Source organism: Megascapheus bottae, chromosome 3 (assembly GCF_031878675.1).
Source record: "Megascapheus bottae isolate mThoBot1 chromosome 3, mThoBot2.hap1, whole genome shotgun sequence".
Classification (NCBI taxonomy): Eukaryota; Metazoa; Chordata; class Mammalia; order Rodentia; family Geomyidae; genus Megascapheus; species Megascapheus bottae.
Window position 1 is genome coordinate 2610812 of NC_143511.1, and position 23517 is coordinate 2634328.

General features: G+C 42.2%; 1 protein-coding gene across 3 annotated transcripts in view; it reads left to right on the top strand.

Annotated features, from left to right (window-relative positions):
* Positions 1 to 380: 380 nt before the first annotated feature.
* The window catches only part of Frmd3 (FERM domain containing 3), a 281531-nt gene continuing 258394 nt past the window's right edge, over positions 381 to 23517 (top strand). For all 3 annotated transcript variants that reach the window (XM_090329478.1, XM_090329480.1, XM_090329479.1), the window contains exon 1: positions 381 to 559. In XM_090329478.1, coding sequence (XP_090185604.1) covers positions 413 to 559 — 147 coding nt within the window. In that variant the 5' untranslated portion in view covers positions 381 to 412. The remainder of the gene's footprint in view (positions 560 to 23517) is intronic.

The following is a 23517-nucleotide window of genomic DNA, read 5'->3' on the forward strand; positions in this document are numbered from 1 at the left end:
GGTCCTTCGGCCTCCTCTCCTCCGGCCTCGGGGCGCGGGTGGGAGTGAGTGCGTAGCGCCGGGTGCGGGTCGTCCTCCCCAGACCGTCCCCGGCCATCGCGCCCAGGCGGAGGGAGGCGCCCGAGCGCGCGCAGCCGCCCGCCCGCCCGCCTGCCCGAGGGAGGCGGGGACAGCAGCGGGCGAGGCGGGTAGGGAGCGGGAGGGAGACGAGGGACCCGCCCGCCGCGCCCGCCGCACGCCCGCCTGGCCGGCGTGTGTGGCCCTAGGCTCCCGGAGCCGCTGCCTTCCCGGGGCTGAGCCGCGTCCAGGCGTCGGCGGCGGTGCGCGAGCCTCGCGGCGTGTGTGCCCGCGCGGACGAGCGCCGCGGCGCGCCGGCCTGGAGCTTCCCGCTCGCTCCTCGGCGCCGTGGTGCATGTTCGCCTCCTGCCCCTGTGTGCCGAGAGGCAGGAGGACCATGAAAATGATCCACTTTCGGAGCTCCAGCATCAGATCGCTCCACCAGGAGATGAAATGCACCATCCGACTGCTGGACGACTCGGAGATCTCCTGTCACATCCAGGTGCGGGCGGCGCCCCGCGAGGGTGCAGGGCGCCGGGGCGGCGTGGAGGGCCTCTGCGGGTGGGCGTGCGCGGGGGGCGGGGGGGGAAGCCCACCCGGGCGGGGAAGCCCGAGCGGAAGGCGCGATTTCGCTTCTCTGGTCCTCAGAGATGGTGTGTGGGGAGGCTTCGCCAGGCGTGGCGGTGGGGGGGGGCATGGTCCTCAGCTGGCCGCGCCTGGAGCCCTTCCCGGGGCGTGCACTGTGCACTCACGTCTGGCTAGGGGGGACACGCGGGAAGTAGGGGTGTCGCTGGCCTCGTGACCTTTATTCCTCCAGGAAACAGAGTGGGGGGGGGTGCCCCGAAGCAGAGAGGGGCACTTGCACGCCTCCCACCCGTCTTCCGTGCCTCTCTCCACGTGGACCAGGCATGCCACCAGCCCCGATGCAACTCCTTTCGGTCCATCCCGCGCCCAGGCTCCGGCCGTGCCTCCGCGCTTGCTGCCCCGCGGCCCGTGGTGGTCTTCCCTTGTCGGCGTGGGTGGGGCAGCGGCGGGGAAGTTCCCCGGAGTGAGGCGGGGGGTTTGGGTAGCCTTGGGTGTCAGGGACGCGCTCGCCGGGGCGCGGCGTGGAAACGGGAGCGGCGTGGAAGGGAGCGTGTGGAGTTGGGGTGTAGATGGGGAGTTCTGCAGGAACGGTGGGAAACTGGCCCCCGGGCGTCGTTGGTGGACATGCACTTGGAAGAGAAGGTGAGATCACTGGGCCACGGCTGGTTTCCTGGCAGTTTCCCTATGCCACTGGGATTGCAGGTCTAATGTGAGCTGCCAGTGTGTGTGTGTGTGTGTGTGTGTGTGTGTGTGTGTGTGTGTGTGTGTGTGTGTGTGTGTGTGTGTGTGTTCTTTGTCTTTTCTGTAACCCCCAAAGATGCCCAAAGAGCACAATCTGGAAAAGTCGTATCAGGATTCAGAACTATTTGCTACTGACTTCCCATCTTTTTTTTTTTTTTTTAATTTAATTATTTATTTCTGGGATTTCCTCTTTTTCCGCCTCTGAAGTCTGGAAGCTCCAGGACCGGGTCTGTGGGAAGTGAACCAGGGCAGCGCCTCTCCGTGGCAGGAATCCACTGCTAGGCTGTGTTAACTTGAATGAATGAAAGGTGTTTCCCAGCTTCGTGTGTGTGTGTGTGTGTGTGTGTGTGTGTGTGTGTGTGTGTGTAAAATACTTGCTAGTGGGAGTTCATGATGCAGGGACAGTGTCATTCCTCTGTTAAGCAGACAACTGGGCACGTTTTAAAGCCAGATTATGGTGCTCCATGATCTCCAAGGAAAGCAAGCACACACTGAATTTTCTGGAGGATCTTGAATTTCACTCGGAGCTAAGTGCTTCTGCTAAACTTAATAATAAAAGGATTAGGTGATAGGCAGTTTTTCTGCCTCCAAGGTTGCAGAGAAATGTTTGGCATGTGCTGTCTTGTGACCCAGACAGTTTGGTTTGTGTACTTTGCTTTAAGTTCAAAAGTGGCTGGCATGGTGGCTCATGCCTGTAATCCTAGCTACTCAAGAGGCTGAGATCTGAGGATCAAGGTTCAAAGCCAGCCCAAGTACAAAAGGGCCTGAAACTCTTATCTCCAATTAACCTCTAGAAAATGAGAAGTGGGGCTTGGCTCAAGGGTAGGATGGTAGCCTTGGCCTGAAGAGCTCAAGGACCGTGCCCAGGCTGAGTTCAAGCCCATGGCGCCTCCCCTCCCCCAAAAAAGTGGCTGTCTGGGTGGCTTAGGTCTTTGGAATGTATGGATAATAATAGGGACACCAGCAGACCCTGAGGTCTCCTTTGTCTCTCAGCCCTCAAGTGGAGCAGACCCCTCCTTAGAATAGGTAAATAGTCCTGTCCTCAAAGATTTTGTATCTGTTGTCCACTTCCAGTCTAGTAACTGTGAAGTTTAATATCCTATGGTCCAACTGGTGCCAAAGAGATTAGAATTTTGGCTTTTGATGTGTTGATTCTGGCATTGATTAATCAATGCACAGCCACATTTTTTCCTGCCACCTCTCTGCGCTCCTGGATGGTGATTAACATTTAGCCAAAGAAAAAGAATTGAATGATTTTATTTTTGATAATTTTGGACCTCATGCTTCCCAAAGTATTCCAAACAAAGAAATGAAATTGTACTTGCTTCAGACATCAGGTTATAAAGATTTCCCATGCTCCCCTCCCATGAGGAAAAAAAAAAGAGAACTTAAAAACCAAAGCAAGAGGTCGGGAATATAGCCTAGTGGTAGAGTGTTCACCTAGAGTGCATGAAGCTCTGGTTCAAATACTTAATACCAAGTACTCAGAAAAAAAAAAGCTAGAAGTGGCTCAAAACCAAAATCAAAACCCAACAAAAAAACAAAACCAAAGTAACTAAGACATAAACATCTGGAGTTGGTGCACTTGTGCTGGGTGAATCTTATACCTCCTCCCCCTCCCTCCCTTCCTGACTCCTTTCTCTCTTCTTTATTTTCTTCATATAATCCCCAAATTGAAAGATTACATCCACTGTCACAGAGTTGTACACCCCCTCTCCCTATGGCTCACAGTAGCCTTCCTGGATTAGGGGGGCTGTGTCGGGTCTTCAGAGACTCTTGAACATTTATCATTGTTCTGCTCACTGGGAGATAAGGAGCGCTACCTATGGAGACAGAGTAAGTGGGATGGTCATTTGCCTAAGTTCCCTAAATCTGAGCATCCTTGATTGAAAGAAAAACAAATTGCTCAGATAGATTCCATTGGTAATCGGATGCAGGGATGACAGAAATCTTCATGACATTTTTTTTTTTTGCCAGTCTTGGGCTTGGGCTCAGGGCCTGAGCACTGTCCTTGGGCTTTCTCAAGGCTAGAGCTCTACCACTTGAGCCTCAGCACCATTTCCGGCTTTTTTCTATGTATGTGGTACCGAGGAATCGAACCCGGGTCTTTTCGTGCATGCTAAGCAAGCACTCTACCACTAGGCCAAACTCCTGGCCCTTCACGACTGTTTTTTTGGGATCCTGTGACTAGCTCTACCTACCTTTTTAAACATATAACTTATAATTTTTGAAAGATTTTTATTAACACTGATTTTTATATCATATCTCAAATGTCATGTTTAACAAACAAGTATTCAAGAAGGGAATCTCTATATACAATCACTGGCACATAGATTTTAGAACATAATTAAAATTAAGCTGAGGGTTTATATGTCATAGATACATATCAATCTATATAACACAACATTATTTCTATAGAGTATATATCTCATCATAGATTTTTATGTCTATGTAGTTATGTTTATATCTCCAAGACCATGTTCATAACCTTGGGTACCCAAATGTTGTCATCGTCTTACACTGTTTGGATCTAATATCCATGTATCAAGGAGACCATGTGCCTTTTGTTCCTTTGGTTTTGACTTACCTTACTCAACATGATTCACTCTAGTTTTATCCACTTCTGAGCAAATGCCATTATTTTATCTTGTTTGTTGGTTATGTAGAATTGTATATGTGTATGCATATATATCCATTGTATATATGTACCACATTTTTTGTATCCATTCATCTGTAGGAGGGCATCTGGGTTGTTTCCACTGCTTGGCTATGTAATTTAAAATTTTATTCTTATTATTAATGTGCTGTATAGAAGGTGTACCATTGCCTGAGTTAATAATGTATACATTTCTTTTTTGGGGGGGAGGTAATATCATTCCTTCATCTTCCATCTTTTAGCCTTTTATATTCATTATAGCTAAACTCCATGGCAAAACTTTTGAGATCACTATTATTCCTGTATTATGGATAACAACTGAGACATTGAGAGAATAAGTTATTTATCCATGGACGGATCTCTAACAAGGAATTAAGCTGCAGGAATTCAGGCTATAATTGTCTGGATCTAAATCTCATGTATGTGTTTCACATGTTACCACATAGTTAAAACAGTTGAATTTCTTCTTACATTTCCAGACACCAAAGTAGATATATTCAAGGAATTAGATTTGAAGCACTCATCGAAGGCCACTGAGACTTATGATCTTAGTGGCTAAAGTGTCATTCCCTGCCATTTTACAGACCTGTCCAGAGTCTTGTGGAAAAGCTGGCATGTCAGAGCTGATTGGAATGCTATAACCCAAAGGCCACTGGCCATTTCCTCTTTTAGACAACTTGGTATTAATCTTCAAGGAAACTAGTAACAGTAAATGTGATTACAGAGCCTATACTGATCCTTATATTTCAGATTGTGGCTCCCTCAAATGACCCCTAAGGATCAAAAGATGAAGTTTGAACCCAGTTGGAGGTTAAGAGGGAATGACCTGACTGTAACTGATTATACGGTGTGACTGTGAAAGCACATGCGTGAAAAGATTTCTTTCCTCTCCAAAGGAGGAAGAGGTAGAATATTATTCTACTTTCTCCAGAATATTATTGCTACTTTCCTGTCCACCCTTCAGCCTTTGAATTCACCACTGTATTGATTATAAGAAGCAACTTTTGTAAAACAACGTGTGTGTGTGTGTGTGTGTGTGTGTGCTGGTTGTGAAGCTCTGTGCTTGCATGCTGTCCCTGAGTTTCTTTTGTTCAAAGCTAGCATGCTACCTACCACTTGAGCCACAGATCCATATGCAGCTTTTTGGTAATTAATTGGGGATTGATATCTCACAGACTTTCCTGCTTAGGCTGGCTTCAAACCCTGATCCTCAGCCACTCAGATCATGAATCCCAAATGGCTTACAATGACTGGTTCAAATCAAAGTCCTTGAATTTATCTATTTTGGTGTCTGGACGTGGCACAAGAAATTCATTTACATATGTGAGCCACGAAAGTCCAGCTAGAAAACAACTCCCCCTCCCTCTTCCCCTCCCCCTCCCCTCCTTCTTCCTCCTCCTTCTTCCTCCTCCTCCTTCCTCCTCCTCCTTCCTCCTCCTCCTCCTCCTCCTCCTTCCTCCTCCTCCTTCCTCCTCCTCCTCCTCCTCCTCCTCCTCCTTCGCCAATCCTGGGCTTGTATTTAGGGTTTGTATGCTCTGAGCTTCTTTTGCTCAAGGCTAGTGCTTACCATTTGAGCCACATCTACACTTCAGGAATTTTTTTCGAGTAGTTTATGGGAGGTAAGAGTCTCACAAACTTTCCTGCCTGGCTGGCTTCAAATCAAGATTCTCAAATCTCAGCCTCCTGAGTATCTAGGATTATGGACGTGAACCACAGGCACTGGGCTTGAAACAGCAGCTTTTAAATACTTCTTTTTCCCAAAGATATAAATTGAGGCTACTTTGGCAAAGAATTCCCAGTCATACAGCTTAACAGCTCAGTCTCAGGTGCTTGCTGTCCAGTTATTTGGAAGTATCAAACTCACTTGATTGTTTCTTTTTGGTATATGCTGTTTGTCTTATAATCTTGTGTGTAACTTTCTATGTAGGATGGAGGAAGAATTTTGAATGGACAGGGAGTAAAAGAAACCAGTCATCACACAGAGGCTTGGGGAAGGGAGGGAGTTTCTGAGAGCTTCTTCTGGCTTTTCAATGGAGCCACTTCTTTTTTTTGGCCCATCAGGGCCTGAAACTGTCCTTGGGCTTTCTCAAGGCTAGCACTTTACCAGTTGAGCCACAGCACCATTTCCAGCTTTTTTTGGGGTATGTAGTAATGAGGAATTGAACCCAGGTCTTTGTGCATGCTGGGAAAGCACCCTACACTCCCAGCCCCTGTGGAGGCAGCTCTTGAAATCTGGATGTGACAGAAAGAATGTGGCTTAGCTCTAGTACTTTTTTTTTTCTGCTTCAGTTAGAGCAGAATACTTGCCACATATCAGATACTGGTGTCATTATCCCTAATTTGTTCTAAAGAATGTGTCATTTGTGATACAGGCATTTATGGAGCAAAAAAAACTTTACATTACCCTTTCTTGAAGCAAAGTCTGGCCTCTTTGAAACTGTTGGAAATTTGTATTTGGAAAGCATTATTAGCATACTGCATTTACACACATAGGAAGCACCAGTAAACGTAGATGCTTTGGGTTATTTCCTTTCACAGTTGCATTTTGTATGTGTTTATTAAATGTTCTTTGAATGAATGAGTGCTCATCCACATAGTATTTAATTTAACTTGTTACCTATCAAAACAAGGGTAGCAGGGCTGAGAGTTTGGCCTAGTGGTAGAATGCTTGCCTAGCATGCATGAAGACCTGGGTTCGAGTCCTTGGTACCACATGCATAGAAAAAAAAAGCCAGAAGTGGTGTTGAGGCTTAAGTGCTAGAGCTCTAGCCTTGAGAAAGTCCAAGGACAGAGCTCAGGCCCTGAGCTCAATCCCAGGACTGGCAAAAAACAAAAACAAAAAACAAGGGTAGGATGATCGCAGTAGATGAGGAATCAGAAGTGGCATGAACTTATGTTATTAATCAGTTGTATGACACTAGATGAGTCATTTCATATTTGTAAAAGAGTGGAGCTGGTTGAGTTGGCTACAGTTTAGAGCTCTAGTTTAATTATTACTAGAAAATTGCATTTGAACATTTCGTATTGACACAGTGATTATGTCTATATTGTCTTATGATTTTTATAACTATCCTGAATTATCTTCATTTTATTGATATTCATTTTATTGTGTAATTGCCTGTTAATGTACTATTTTGGTTTTACAGATACGGAAAATGTGGCTTAGAGAGATTTAGCAATTTGTTTTACCTCAATGTATTAGAACTTGGGTCATTTGAAAATTTAGACTTCTTTTTTGTTTCTCTGAAACGCTGCTACTTGGGACTGAGGGTTAGGGTGCTTTTGGCTGCAAGTGAATGTGGCTTAAATATTAAGGATACTCATTATGTAACCTTACTTTGCATTGAGTCCAGAGATAGGACAGTCTGACAACCAATATCAGCTCTGCAAGGACTCAAGTGCTTTCCATCCTTCCACTCTGCTGTTCTTAGCACATCTGCCTTGTCACCGTGGTCATCAGAATTACAAGGTGGGCATGGTATTGGATATTAGACACTATCACAGCCAACATCAAGACTAGACACATCTTGGGCCGGGAGTTTGGCCTAGTGGTAAGAGTGCTTGCCAAGCCTGCATGTAGCCCGGGGTTTGATTTCTTGATACCACATATATAGAAAAACCGGAAGTGGTGCTGAGGCTCAAGTGGTAGAGCTCTAGCCTTGAGAAAGCCCAAGAACAGTGCTCAAGCCCTGAGTTCAAGCCCCAGGACTGGCAAAAAATAAAAAAGAATAGACACATCCTCATATATTTTTTTCTTCCTTTTCTTTTTTTAATCAAGGCGGGACACTTCCTCATGAGGCTTCAGCAGTCAGCTTTTCACATTCTGTTGGGTCAAGGTTGGATCATATTTCTGTGGCCTAGCATTTAGGAGTATATACTTCCAGGCTCATCCCTCTTTATGATGGGCAAAGTAAACTTTACCATAATGGAAGGAATGGAGGTGTGTTTATGTGTGTGTGTGTGTATGTGCATGCACACATGTGCATGTGTATGTATAGGGGAGGAACAGCTGTTAGCCAATGTCTTTCAGAATATGTCAAATTAGGTTGTAATTATTGTTACAATAAACCTTTCAGGAGATTTAATATGCTGTTATCTAAGCACTGGCTTATTTTAGGAAATCTTTGTGCAATCAAATTCTAGAAGAAAAATGATTAGAGAGTCTTTTGTAGTTTGTGTTGTTAAATATCAGTACAGTCTTTGCTAAACTGGCATGTTTACTCAGTATAAGGAATTTGTCTAGAGTAGGCACAGTGAGTGAACATTCTGCTTGTCAACTGGCAGGAGGACAGTGTGGCCTCATGTCTAGGATGCTGTTGCTTGTGCTTTGAGCTGTGATGCTGCCATTGGGTGGCTAACCAGGTGACTTTGGATAAGTCACTTTACCTGTCTGGGCCTAAGTTTCCTCATCTATAATTAAGGAGAATACTAGCACAGATTTCATGGATCTGATGAAAGGATGAAAAGGATAAATACATACAGATGTAACATACAGTTAATTTACTGTATATGCATAATGTTAAGGTTAGTTCTTGGTCTGTAGGGAGAGCTGAAAAAGTAGTGCTGCAGTTTTTATCCTAACTAGCTTTGACTTGAGTCTAATGACTAAGCCCTAACTCCATCACTTTCTTTTCAAGTGTCCATCTTCAAAATGATATACTAATTCTTCCACTGGGTTAGATGTGCATAAACATGTAAATGTTAAAACATCACCCAAGTGTAGGATGTTATTCTAAGCAATTGATTGAGAGGAAACAAGTTTCTTGTTTGTTGGACAGGTCATTGGATGATCATATAGACAAACGTGTAACTGCTAAATGACATGCTGCTGGTGCCATTGCTGCTGGTGAAATGCAGGCTACATCCAGCAGACAGCCACATTGCTTTTTCTTCTAGTGAGGACAACCCAGCATTTTTCTCTACCAAGCTCATTGAGAATGCTATTCAGAGTACACTGAAAATCAGATGCAAAAGGGAATAGAAGGGGGAGACTCTCAAATACTATGACCCACAGCCTTGGTGTTTATAGAACTACATTACATGGGTCAGCTCTTTATATTAATTAGATACTGAGAGAAACCTCCCCACTGTCATTCCAATGGTTTTCTATGATATCATCTCTTGATGGCCTCAACGTTGTGTGTGTGTGTGTGTGTGTGTGTGTGTGTGTGTGTGTGTGTGTGTGTGTGTGTTTGGTACCAGTACTGCGGCTTGAACTCAAAGCCTCATGTTCTTGCTAGGCTTTTTGATTAAGGCTGGTACTCTCATACCTTCGCCTCTGGCTTTCTGCCAGTTAATTGGAGATAGATGTCTCATTAATTTTTCTGCCCTGGCTGGCTTTAAACCTTGCTCCTCAAGTCTCCTGAGTAGCTAGGATTACAGGCATAAGCCACTGGCACACAGAAAAGGCAGTTTTGACAGTAGCATGAAGGATGCTGGTTAGCACGTCACTATTTGGAGAATGTATCAATTGTAATGACAAACAACAGGTTCTAATTCGAATTGGCTTTAATAAGGACATTCATTGGCTCCTATTATGAGTTCTGAGTTAAGGATATAATTCCTGTGTGTCTGTGTGTCTGGGCTCCCTTGCCACAGCCTCCTCCCCCTCCCCCTCTCCTCCTCCTCTTCCTCCCTCTTCTCCTTCTTGTTTGTCACGTCATGAGGCTTGAACTCGGCCTGGGTGCTGTCCCTGAGCTCTTCAGCTCAAGGCCACCACTCAACCCTTGAGCCAAGCCCCACTCCCAGTTTTCTAGAGGTTAATTGGAGATAAGAGTTTCAGGCCCTTTTGTGCTCGGGCTGGCTTTGAACCTTGATCCTCAGATCTGAGTAGCTAAGGTTCCAGGCATGAGCCCCAGCACGTGGCTCTTTCCTCTTCTTGATGTTTGGGATGTCTTCATTCTCAGGCTGGTGATGCAATGGTTGCAATAGTTCAAGTCCTTCTGTGTTCAGTGGACTCTCCTTGTGTCTTTTCTTTGTGCTAACTCAGCATTCTACTATGAAAGTTCTGCTGTCATCCTGATCAAACTTCCAGGGTCCCTGAACCTGAACTGTGCCAGGGAAAGGGAAGGAAAGGCAATGTATGGAGTAGCTAAATGTGACCAGCGCCGATGCTCCGACTCACGGTGGGATCAAAGTAGCTCCTCAGGTTGGTCTTCCTGGAGAGAGTGAATGTGGGAAAATCAGGAAATCAGGGCTGTCTTTGGTAGGAGGGGTGGAGAAATGGTCCCAGGTGCATAAAGCACAATGCCCACTCGAAGCTGAGTGTTGGGGCTCATGCCTGTATTCCTCCTGGTACTCAGAAGGCTAGGGCAGAAAGATCTTGAGTTTGAGGACAACCTGGGCAACTTCTCTCAATGCTTGAGATCCTGTCTTCTAAAACAAAATGAAATAAAACAAACAAAACCCAGTGGGCTGGGGTGAAACTCAGTGGTAGAGTACATGCTTTCTTGGTGTTGGATCTCTGGCAGCAGCAGCAGCAGCGGTAGCAGGAAGAGCTCTTGATATATCCTGAATACAAATCCATTTATAATCAACAGGTTATAGTTCCCCCTCCCTCTCCCTCTCCCTCCCCCTGTCCCTCTCTCTCTCTCTCTCTCTCTCTCTCTCTCTCTCTCTCTCTCTCTCTTTCCCTCTCCCTCTCCTTCTCCCTCTTTCTCTCCTTCTCCCTCTCCCTCTCTTCTTTGTGCTGATTCTGGGCTTGAACTCAAAGCTTTGTGTTCTTACTTGGTTCCTTCTGCCCGTGGCAGGATCACTTGAGTCATGCCTCCACTTCTGGGGTTTGTTGGTTAACTGGAGATAAGAGTCTCTCAGATTTGTCTGCCTGGGCTGGCCTCAAGCCATTATCATCACATCTCAGCTTCCTTCATAGCTGGGACTCTAGTTGTGGTTCACTGGCTTGCAACAATTTTACTCTTTTGATAGTATACAGTTTTTTTTTAGAATTTAAAAAATTGTAATCATATACCTGTATGTGCATAGGTATGTTTATGTATACAAGTGTGTAGATTTCAGTATTAAATGTAGAAGGACATCTCAGGCGCTGCTGTGCAAGCATTTTTCTAACTGCACTTCCTTTCCAGATGAATCTTGACTTTTCAATTCTAATAATCAGATTATGCCATGGCTCATTTTAAGACCCTTCTTTTGACTATGGAAAACGTGCAATTAGGGTTTAAAATGCCAGCCACTTGAATCAGGCTCTTAAGTCATTTGAATTCTTAAATAGTTATTACTCCTTTTTTTCTAAAGAAGCAATGTGGGAAAACTGGGAAAGCATTGCAGAAATGGTGACATCAGAATTTATCCCATGGAGAATTGAATCTGATAGGTTGTAGGTAGAAAAGTTGGTCTTCTTGTACTTTGTGTGGTGAAGTTTCAAATCATGCTTCCCATGAAGAGGAGACCTAAATGTACATTCTGAAATGGAAAAACATAATAATGACATTATTGTCAGGAGCTATCAGGTCATTTTTTTTGCAGCCTAAGTTTCATTTGAACTTGATCAAACTTAAAACAGTTAATGTTGAGATCTGGGAGGGTGCATAAGAACTTCTCTGATATTTATGAGCAGTTTCTGTACTCTTATTCCAGTGTGGATTCAAATGTGAGAGGTTTTGGGAAGGACCTGAAATTGGGTGTTTCTAATGTGCTTTCTGGTGATTCTTGTGATGCTGGACCATCAGTCACAGTTGGAAGAGTAGGATGAGTAGAGTTGACCTGTCTCAAAATAATAACCATAATAATAATGTTCATAATGTCCTTGAGTCCAAGGACTCTTCCATTTGCATCTCACCTGGTATATTTCTCCTATCAGATAGTCAGAGAATATTTGAGTCAGTAGATAAATGAATAAAGAGTTCCATCCTGGTTTTTTTTTTTAATCCCAATTAAACTGAAAGGCTGACCAGACAGTGTCATTGGGAATGGAGTGATTCCCTTTGACTTCCTGCCTCAGCCAAATCAAGAGATTGTTTTTCAGAAAGGATTTCCTTCATGGCAAATCTGATAATGTACTTGCTAAATATTAGGCATAGCACATAGGGGCTTGGAGTGACAGCCTTTTTGTCTCTCTGGGACATACTTCCTGCTTCCTGGTGGCACTGTCAAGGGTTCCTAGAAATGTCATCATGGACAGGCCATCAGTATTCAGAAGCCCCCAAAGGCATATGGGGCGCAGCTGTTCTTACTTATACAAGTGACCTCCAGGGACAGAGACCCAGGAGGACAGCGAACATTCACTGTAGTTGTAATATGAGCTCTGGGCTCTTTGTGTTGTGACTTACCCTGAAGTATGAAGAATAGAAAGATCACTTTAGAACAAAAACGAAGCACATTCTAAAAGCCATAGAGTATGTGTATAGATTAAACTATTATGTTTTTCAAAGAATGTTTTTTTTTTAATCCTATTCAATAAGCCTTTGTAAAGCATCTTCTATATGCCAAACATAATGCTAGGAAGATACAGTCATCCATCAAGAGGCTCATAGTCACTCGAGGGAAAGATAGGCAATATGGCAATTTGAGGATACAGTGAGAGACATGCAGACCAACGTATGTAGGTGGGAGATCAAAAGGAGGCATCGGTATGAGGTTAGAACATCAGTAAATGTCTGGTATAGACAAACCTCAATTAATAATTAAAGGACAATGGAAGGACAATATGGGAGTATATTAGAAATGACAAATTTCCCAAGACCTCCTGCATCTACAACAGTGCAGAAGATGAAGATCTTCATTTCATTTTTGCTTGTCTCTTGGTTTCCTGCTTGGTGCAAAATCCTGGGCCTGAAATGGTAGGGTGGAATGTGGGATGAAAGATGACTCCAAGAAGACTGATTTCAGGGTCGGTAGCAATGGTGATAACATTCCAGAAGGGACAGGACTGGCCATGTCCTTTTTGGGGCCCACTGTAAAATGAAAGTACTAGGCTCTTTGTTAGAAAGCATTTCTTAAAAATATTTCAAGCTAGGGGGGAGGGTAATGGGTACCAAGACATGTGAAAGGGTATCAATGTATGTGAATTAATGCACCTTCTATCTGGCAAATATCATGTAACCCTTTTATTAATTACAATAAAAAATTAAAAAAATACTTCAAGCTAGAAGCATGGCTCAACAATAGTGCATTTACCTAGCAAGTGTGAGCTTATGAGTTCAAATTGTAGTATGGACAACAAAAAATATATTTTGGGTTGCAGGTATACATGGTAGAGTGCCTGCTTAGCATGTGGGAGGCACTGAATTCAAACCCTGATAACTTCGAGAGAGAGAGAGGGAGAGAGAGACAGAGACAGAGACAGAGAGACAGAGACAGAGAGAGAGACACACACAAACACACACAGAGGAAATGATTTACAATGTCAAGATGTCAGTAGATGACCCTATGAAGCCAATCATGGGTCCCTGAGAAAGGGTACAGGTCACATAGCATGTGAGGCTGGCCGTGAGGACAAATGACCAGAGGAAGGGTTATAGTGACCTTGAGTTGCTGCCTAATACGCAGTTAGCTGTAAGGACTGAAAATTGCCAGAGACATAGGTGTGATGCAGAGACAGTGATCATGGAATCCTGGTCCTTGAAGGTGGTGACAGAAGCCACTGGGAATGAAAGCGCCATGAGTAGTCTTCCCTTCTTTTTGGGATCTACATTTCTGTTTGATCAAATCATTGGATTATGAACCTGGAGCTTGTTCCAAGAACTCTTAATCATTTTCCACTTACTAGTTAACTCTGCTGAACAAGAATGAAGGAGGACTGGTTTTCTATTCTTCTGCAGGTAATGAAGCCAAACTCTTGGCTTATCCTTAATCCTTCTGGTATAGCTGGGAATAGGAAATGAAGAGTTTAAGCATTTTAAGTTTCAGTGTGGTGGCAGTGGCTCATACCTGTAATCTCCGTGACTCTGGAGGCTGAGATTTGTGTATGGAAATTTAGGGCCAATTCAGGAAGGGAATTTTTAAAATAAGATTTTAGCTCCAATTAAGCACCAAAAAGCCAGAAGTGGAGCTGTGGCTAAAGTGCTAGCCATGGGCAAAAAAAGCTCAGGTACTGTGCCCAGACCCTGAGTTCTTACTTCAGGACTGGCACACACAAAAACAGTTCCAAGTTTCAAAGCATAAAATTTCCACTCTAGGGAAGTTATCCTTTGAAATAGTATCATGGCCATTAAATAGACTACAAAAACCCTATCAGTGTGGTACAAAATAAAACATACTATGAGAAACAGCTTTACAAGTTATGTCTCTATGATTTATCACTTATTTAATATTTATTTATGTCCCAGGTGTCTTCTATGGCATATGTTATTTTCTCCTTTGTTTCCAGGGTAACATTGTGGATCTTAGTTAAAATAACTCAAGTCCTAGAAAATAATGCAAAGAATAATTTAATATTTATAATATAATAGCATGAATCTTCTATATACAAGTGTTTTGTCTGACTATATTTTTATAAATAACAAATTATAAATATAATTTATGTAATTGGAGGATAATTAGCATGTTAAATGATTGAGTTTGGCTTATTTTCTGTCAGCTCTGGAGTGTAATTTTTTGCTTTAAACTTATAGGCCTTGATGGTGAATGCTGATCTGTAATGTCAAGGCAGACCAATCCAGGGTCTTTACATACACAGAAAATTCAAACACAATGTCATTTACTCATGGGTATCATGGTAAAATGAACTAGCACTTTAAAAAAATCAATAACTCATTAGTCTCATTCATAAAAAAGAGGACAGAAGCTTAAGTAACAAGTTGACTAATACTTTTCCTTTCATGTTTCTAGCTGTTGTTACTTTTCCCCCCTGATCCATACACAAAGTGCTGCTCTGAAAATAAAATAATGATAGTATTTGTAATCTCTGTCTTATGTAGGTGTTATGACATTATGGTGGTGTTGGGTATCTGGTGCTTTTTGTTGTTATTGTTTAGTAGCAATCTTTCTTTTCACTTCTTTGCTTCTTATTATCTTTTTCTTTTTCTTTTTTTTTTTTTTTGCCAGTCCTGGGACTTGAAATCTGGGCCTGGGAGCTGTCCCTGAGTTCTTCAGCTCAAGGCTAGTGCTCTACCACTTGAGCCACAGCAACATTTCTAGTTTTCTGGTGGTTAATTGGAGATAAGAGTCTCACGAACTTTTGTGCCTGGGCTGGCTTTGAACTGTGATCCTCAGATCTCAGCCTCTGAGTAGCTGGGATTACAGGAGTGAGCCACCGACGTCTGGCTTCTTACTATCCTTGAGAAAATCATTAAGTAACTGAGGAAATAAATTGAAATCTAGAGCAGCAATATAGTTTCCTAGAATTTTATATTTGGCAAGACAGGATAGAGTATTAAGTTTGTTCCAACTGTACTAAATATTAACATTATTTTGCTTTTGAATTTTCTTCAATAGCCTAAGTGATGTAATTCTTTTTCACTGACAGCTTTCTTTTAACAGCACAAAAGGAAAATCATGTATTGATCACACCTTTGAGAAGGAGAAGGCAAATTGGTATATTAGAATCATAACCCAAGGACACAGTTTAAATTCTTCCTTTACCTTTTTAAAAAGTAGTCTTTGACTAAAGATAAAAATTCAATGTATATCCTACAAAATTAAGAAAACAAGGGAAGGGGTGGGTTGTAGAATGGGTGACATTGATCAAGATGTGTTATGTTCATAAACTGCTTTATTAAACAGCAACACCTTTGTATAACTGCTTAATGATAATACAACTATTAAAAAGGAAAAAGTAAAATCCTAATATATACACATACAAACAAAAATATTTTGTCATCTAATCCAACTAGTATGAATGACATGGCACAGCTATTTATTTTTGTATCTGATTGCCTCCTGTGGCAAATGTTACTTTCTGCTTAGCGTTCCATGGGGTTTTTGTGGATATTAATTAAAGTAATTCATGAGGTGCTTGCGGCTCATGCTTAATAATTGTACCTACTCAGGAAGCTGAGATACAAGAATTGTATAGTTCAAAAACAGCCTAGACAGAAAAGTCAATGAGATCTGTCTCCAACTAATCACCAAAAAGTGGGAGTGGAGATGTGGCTCAAGTGCTAAGAGTACCAGCTTTGAATGAAAAAGCTAAGGGGCAGCACCCAGATCTTGATTAAGTTCTACCACCAGTACTGGCATGCACAGGCGCACATGCTCATGAACACACTCAGAGAAATTAAAATCATTCAATGTTTGGAAAAATCATTCAAAGAAAGAATCTAATCTTAGATTGTTAATATAGTTACCTGAATCTTAGCTATTTAATTGAGTACATCTAATACTATAGGGTAGTTAGTGTAATAATTCAATACAATCTAATACCGAACTTGAAATTGCAAATGAATGCCCAAGAAATTGTGATGAGAGGAAAAAAAATTAAAGGTGATGTGAATAGAGTTTCTTATCTCTGTTCTCCAGTAATTATTTTTGCAAGTTTAACTCTTAGTAATTTCAGACCATGGGATTTAGAAGCCTTCTAGAAAAATATGAGAACAAAATACATATTGTCTGGGCACTACAGCCTCGTGGAGTAGAATAGTAATGAAATATTGGGAGTCTGGGGTGGAAAAAAAAAACAAACCCCAATCACTTTAGTTTCTTTTCACACCTCCCAGAGGCTGGTCAGGGAGAACTTTCCTGTGTTTCAGAATCTCAAGGGAGATGTGTTTTGTTGAGGGGCATCCTGGCCTGGGAGGGAAGGAGAGAGGAGACCACACCTTGAATGACAACTTGTCCTCCTGGTTTAGAGCTTTGACACCAGGTGCAAATGGCTCCTTCTTGGTTCAGTGCTGATGACAAGGAAAAAAGGAGGTGACGTTGCACAGTGATTCAAGGGCAGCCACCAAGGCTGAGCTTTGCAGCGCCAGCAGCAGCGTGGTAATTTGAGAAGAGCAAATTAGAAGAACAAAGCAGATTTTAATCATATGCCATGGAGAGGAAGGTGGTTTAGGTTTAGTTCCAAATTGTACCTCCATTAGCAGAAAGGAGGCTTTTAATGCTATTATCCAATATACATTGTTAAAGATTTCTTTCTTCCTTTCCGCAGGCTATCTTTAGTATCTTCACCAAGTAGGTAATTCTAGCCTTTTTTCTTCCTTAATATATTGAGCAGTTGTCAAGTAGAAAACATTTTCTTGGTGTTCCTAGAAATGAACGGGGATGGAACAGGTTGAAGGACAGAGGAAGGGGCCCAGAAATACATAGGCAGGAGAGAGCAAAGGGGAAAGAGAGCGAGAGAGCGAGGGAGGGAGGGAAAAAGAGACTTTTCTAGGAGATTCTATTATAACCGTGGAATTGAATGCTTTAAAATTTTTACCCATGCATATATTCATCCATTCACTCTCCTACTCATTCACCAAGCCACCCACCCATCCACTCATTTACTAACCAATCCATTCATCCACAGGACCTAGCCATCCATTCACCCATATATGCATCTATCCATTCACTTACCCCACCACCCATGTATCTGTATATCTAATACACAAATACTGTCTCCAAGGGACAGTCAAATTTGCAAGTTTTTAGTTTTACATTTCTAGGTGCTCTCGGGAGGGGTGATGGTTTCTTGAACTGTAGCTATCCACATTAGTAAATTGGGAGACCTCACCAAAGGCAACCCAATTCATTTACCTGTTAGGATAAAGTGCCAAGTTAGAGAGTGCTTGATGTAAATGTTTGTGGTGGCTGCAGAGAATAAATGTTGGGCAGAGGAGCAGAAGTTTTGAAAAGGCCTTTCCTTGAAAAGGGATTGTTCTGGGTTGACTGGTGAGGACCATCTTTAGTGCTTTATGAAAAGCCATACCATTTCAGGAGATGTTAGAATTAGTGTTAGATCTTAGAGTTAGCTAAGATTTTAAGCTTTAATGTGCAGTTGGGAGAGATGAAGGCTGTATGATGTAATCTTCTGTGAACTCAAGTGAAGTAAGTCTTTCTTAAGATCAGAAAATTGGAAGACAGACCTTGCTAAAGTTACTTAGCCCATTCAGCTGTTTACCCAGCGAGAGAAGGCTTGCTCTAAAGAATGGTGGAAGCTGGAGAAAAAAGTATTAGACAGAGAAGAGAGGAGTTAGAATAGACCTCCATATGCCTTCTAATAGAACATTCTTGGTGATTAATTGTATCTGTATTCTGTTTTTGTAGCCAGTACCCTCATCCAGCACCTGAGTTCTTGACTAGATTGACTGTGGAGCTGAATTTTCAGTGTTATATACTTTCTTTTTTCTTTTTATGCCAGTATTGGGACTTGACCTGGGCATTATCTTTTCTTTTTTCCTCAAGACTGACACTCTCCAATTCCGGCTTTTTGATGGTTAATGAGATAAGATTCTCCTGGGTTTTCCTGTCCAGGCTGTTTTTGATCTGTGATTCTCGGATCTCAGCCTACTGAGTGGCTAGGATTATAGGTGTGAGCCACGGTGCCCAGCTGCTATTGACTTTTAACTCATTAGAGTTTATAAATAGGTCCTTGTGCTGTCATCTTGGACAGTATAGCACTAGCCCCTTCTTGGTGGTTAACGCTGGAAGAGGAGAGGAAATAGCAGTGTTTTAGGGGCATAGGACCTGGAAGACATTTGAACCTATGGTAAGTACATGTTTTATCTGTAATTTTAGAACCATAAGAAAATGGGTAGTGACTGTACATATCTTTAGTCTTAGAGATGATTTGGATAGTTGGAAAAAGTTTCAAGTTTTTAATTTTATGTGTGTATGTTTATTAGGAGCACCTGAAGTCCAGACAGATAAGGGACTCCTCCAACCTAAATTCGGTATAAGACTCTGAATGGCTCCAGAAATATTATTACCAATGTTATATATTCATTTGCCATAGCACCAATATTTTCTTTGGTGGACATGTCTTTGTGCTGGAGACCAGACCAGACCAGACCACTGTCCCCCCTTTTCTGGAAAACTCTTTACTACTTTTTTCACTGTATAGGTTTTTCCCCCTTCAAGGTGTGACTGGTATTACATACAAAGTCTTGGGGGAAGGGGGCTTTCCTTTCTCTACTTGTCTCCCCTGTCTTACAGACTTCAGATGTCTTCAAAGAAGACTTTTCTCCCAAGGGTCCTGCTTAAAATTCTCCTCTCTCAGTGAAGTGTGAAGAACAGTCAGAGGAAGCTGAAAGATATCTGATGTGTGAGATTTTTCCCCAATAGATGTCAGAGGCCTCAGGGGAGTGAGGGGCCGGAGGGAAAGAGGACAGGCCTCTGGCCTATCAGCAAGTTTGGAAGTAGATACAGTTACTAAACTAATAGCATTTTAATGCCTATCACATACATTTTGTGAGTCTTGTCTCTACAGTGACACTCAGCCATATTTTGCCACTTTTTCATGGCATGTCTGTCTGTTATTTATATATCTGTCTTTGGGAGGGTAAGGGGGCACAAAAAAGGGGAGACAGGGTGAACAAATGCAGTAGTAGTATTCACTAGACATTATGTTAAAAATGAGCTATACAATTTGTGGGTGGGGACAGGAGGAAAAAATTGGGAGAAAGGAAAGGAAAGGGTAGAAATCTAACTTATCTAACTGTAACCCCTATATCACCTTTATAATAACAATTGAAAGAACCCTTTCTCATTCTTTTTTTTTTTTTTTTTTGGTTGGTTGTGGAACTTGAACTTAGGGCCTGGGTGCTGTCAGCTTATTTGTTCTAGGCTAGCACTCTACCACTTTGAATCACAGTTCCACTTTCAGGTTTTAGGTGGTTAATTGGAGATTAGAATCTCATGGACTTTTTCTGCCCAGGCTGGCTTTGAACCACGATCCTCAGATCTGAGCACTCTGAGAAGCTAGGAATACAGATGTGAACCAGTGGCTCCCAGCTTTGTTCATTTTCTTGTGCCTCTGCTGTTTTCTTTTTCCTGTATATTGGAAGCTCCAGATGGGGAGGGAGGCTACTCTACCCCTGTGTCTTGAACATGGTAAGGGCTTAATACAAATAGTGGTTAGCTGAAAGAATAAATAAATGAATACACCAAAGACTAACAAGCACCACAGAAACCATAACTGCCATCTGTTGAGCACTGAGCATCTGCTAGCCTCTTTGTTAAATACCTTTTATGTCATCGAGACCTGAAACAAAAAGTAGCCCTTGGATGTGAAAATTAATATTCTTATTTTGTAGTCTTTAATGTTCCTCTTTTATATTTCTATTTTGTTCTTATTCATTGATATTCTGTTTCATTAATATTCTCTACTCAGTTCTTATTTTATAATAGTCTCATTTTGAGGAAGATGAGCCACAGAAATCTCTGTAATCATATACCCACTTAGGGTTGGGCTGTCTAAGGTCTTAACAATGATACATTTAAGGTGCAATCCCTCCACATGATAACCTTGAACAAGGGGAGGGTCCCTGCAAAGGAAGTAAGTTTCCAACTTCTAGGTGAACATAAGGTGATGGGAGCAGGCCAGACACCTGGATAGCCTGGCCTGTGGAGTGACTTAATCCCAGACCCGGGTTCCTGGTGAATATTTTGAGTAGCTGTGAATTATTTACATGCAGAGGCAGAAAAGCTTCCTTGTACTGAATCCTAATGGAAAACACTTCTGAAATTAAAGCATACAGGCTGAGCAGCTATTTAGTTTTTTGTCCTGTTTATGAATAAGGGAGAAAAGAAAAAAAAACCACATACACACACAAAGAAAAAAAAAAACAACCCATGCTTTACCTTTCTGGTGTTCTTCCCTGCCTCTCCAAATGGCCCTGTGGTTCTTGTATTTTTATTTTTATAAGATCCTATTTTGCAAAATACCCTGTATATGTGTGTGTGTGTGTGTGTGTGTGTGTGTGTGTGTGTGTGTGTGTGTGTGTGTGTTGTGTTAACTACCATCCTGGGCATCCAGAGAGTACTTAGTTTAATCCATTTTCCTACTGGGAAAGTCAAAGTTGAGAAAAGGAAAGCCTTGTGAGCATCCCAGTGTCTCCAAACTCCCTCCATTATGCTTTCCCTGAGCTGCAATGCTTTTCCTCTTCTGCTAGGAAGGATGACTGGAGTCCATAACTGTGAGATTATGCAACACATTTTGTTTTATAAAATATCTGTTCTGGTTGGGTGTTATATTTCTAGCTACTCAAGAGGATCTGAGGATCTGAAGTCTGAAGATCACAGTTCAAAGGCAGCGCAGGCAGGAAAGTCTGTGAGACTCCTGTCTCCAGTTAACCTCCATAAAATTGAAAGTGGAGTTGTGGCTCAAGATTGTAGATCACTAACCTTGAATAGAAGAGCTTAGGGACAGTGCCTAGACCCTGAGTTCAAGTCCCACAACTGACAAACAAATCAGTTCTGTTTATTGGTCATTTCTAAGTGTGTTGCTATATCTTGAAGGAGGAAAACTCACCTAGGCACAAAACCTTTTAAGAGGTCAAAATATGTTTTTTTTGAGTACGGGGGACAAAACCCAAAGTTTTGTGTATGTTGCTGTGCCAGTGACCTACATTCCCTAGCCCCATGCACTTTTCTGATGTTGGTTGGTCCCATAGGAAGTATGTGGGGATTGTGATGTTTCCATAGTCCCATTAAGTTACCCTTGTCATGGTCTGACTTTTTGATTGTAGCTGTCCTAGGTGGTTTGAAGTGGAAACATGGATTGTGGTCTGGATTTGCATTTCACTGACAGCTTCTCTTGTTGGCTAGACAGCTTATCAAGGTTCACATTTGAATAGGAGGGAGAATGATGCTATCTCTGGAGACTTCTTCTCCCCAAGCAGTTACAGGTCTGTGGGGTGATCAGAATGTTTGTACTTTTTTCCATCTGCAGTGTTGTGGTGATCGTGACCAACCACTGTCCAGGACATACCATGCACATGACAGCCATAAGCCAGTGATAGATATATTGTTCCACCACAAACTAGGGTCTGAATTCCTAATGCTGTGGTGTTTTTATGAAGACACTGGAGAATCCTTATGGATGAAAAGAAAAAAAAACCCTTTTCTAGATTATCAAAGAATTTACAGGTAGGCAGTGTCCTGGGACCCATGTATATTTTAATTCACCTCTTTATTTTGAGATACTTTTAGATTCACATGGGGTTGTAAGAGGTGATATCAGGAGACCCCAGTCTTAGAACTGTTTTTCTGGGAGAGAAAATGAGGTCTGGAAAATAATTCTGGAATAGTTCCAAGAATCCAAGCTATTTCTGTCCCATCAACTTCCTATTTCTCCCAGGGTAAGGACCACATGATCAAACCATGGAATGAGTTGGTCTTGGGAGGGGTTATTTATTGGATGGCAGTTATCCAGTTCTGTGACTTATTCTGGCTTAGAGTAGATAAATCTGATAACACCCTGTTTTTCTCCCTTCCCTTGATCTCAAGGGCTACTTGCTCATATTGAATCTTTTTGGCCACAGATACGGTTGCTGGCCCTCATCTATTTTGAGATTGCCAAATACCGTAGACCTAATTTATTCTGGGGGAATATAAAAGTCCTCTAAATAAAACAAATAATGTAAATGAGATTGTAAACGTGGTCTGTCTAGTATTTGCAAAAAGGAGGTGGTGTTAGCCACTTTATATCACTGTGCCAAATGCCTTAGATCAACAATCTAAAGGGAAAAAAGATTCAATTTTGTTTACTGTTTTAGACTTCTGTTTATTGGTTGCTCAGCACTATTTAAATGCAGTCTCATTTTGGCCGCAGTTTATAGAGGGGAGACCACAGGAAGATGTAGATTTAATGGCCGAGGTGAGGAGAACATCGCGGAGGGGAAGCATGTGGAAGAGCAAAGTTGCTCACTTCCTGGCAGCCAGGAAGCAGAGTGAGATGGAATCGATGGAAAAGAGGTACCTTTCAAACACATGCCCTTTGTGACTTACTCCCCTCTAGTTCCCACCCTCTAGCTCTACCACTTCAGAATAATGCCACCAAATTAGGAATCCATCAGTGGGTTAACTATTGCACGGGTCAGATCTCTCCTGACTCAAACATTTCTCCAAAGCTGTACCTCTGAACATCACATTGTGGACCAACCCTTCAACACGGGTATTTTGGGATACCATTTCATAGAAAATATAACATCATTTAAGTTTTGGTATTGTCATTGATTGAGCACATATTTACTGAGTATCTCTTCGCTGTTAGATATTACTTGAAGTTCTCAGGATGTTTAGAGAACAAAGATCCCCATCCTTACGGAGCTTACATTTTCCTCAAGGGAGAAAGAAGTAAAAAAAAAGAAATATGTTGTTTGTTGGTAAATACTTTAGATAAAAGGTGAGAAAGAGACAAGGGAGAGAGGTGGAAGAGGGAGATAGAGTAACTGATTCCGATTTTAAATGAATGAAGGTGACATTAGAGGAAGGGTTAGTGATTTCTTTCTATAAAAGACCAGGAAATATCAATGTTAGACTTGGCCAGACAACTACTCAATTCTCATAGTTAAAAAGCATCTATAGGATCTGGGGATATAGCTCAGGAGCAGAACGCTTACCTAGCATAAAGGAAGCCTTGGGTTTGATTGCTAGCACTGTGA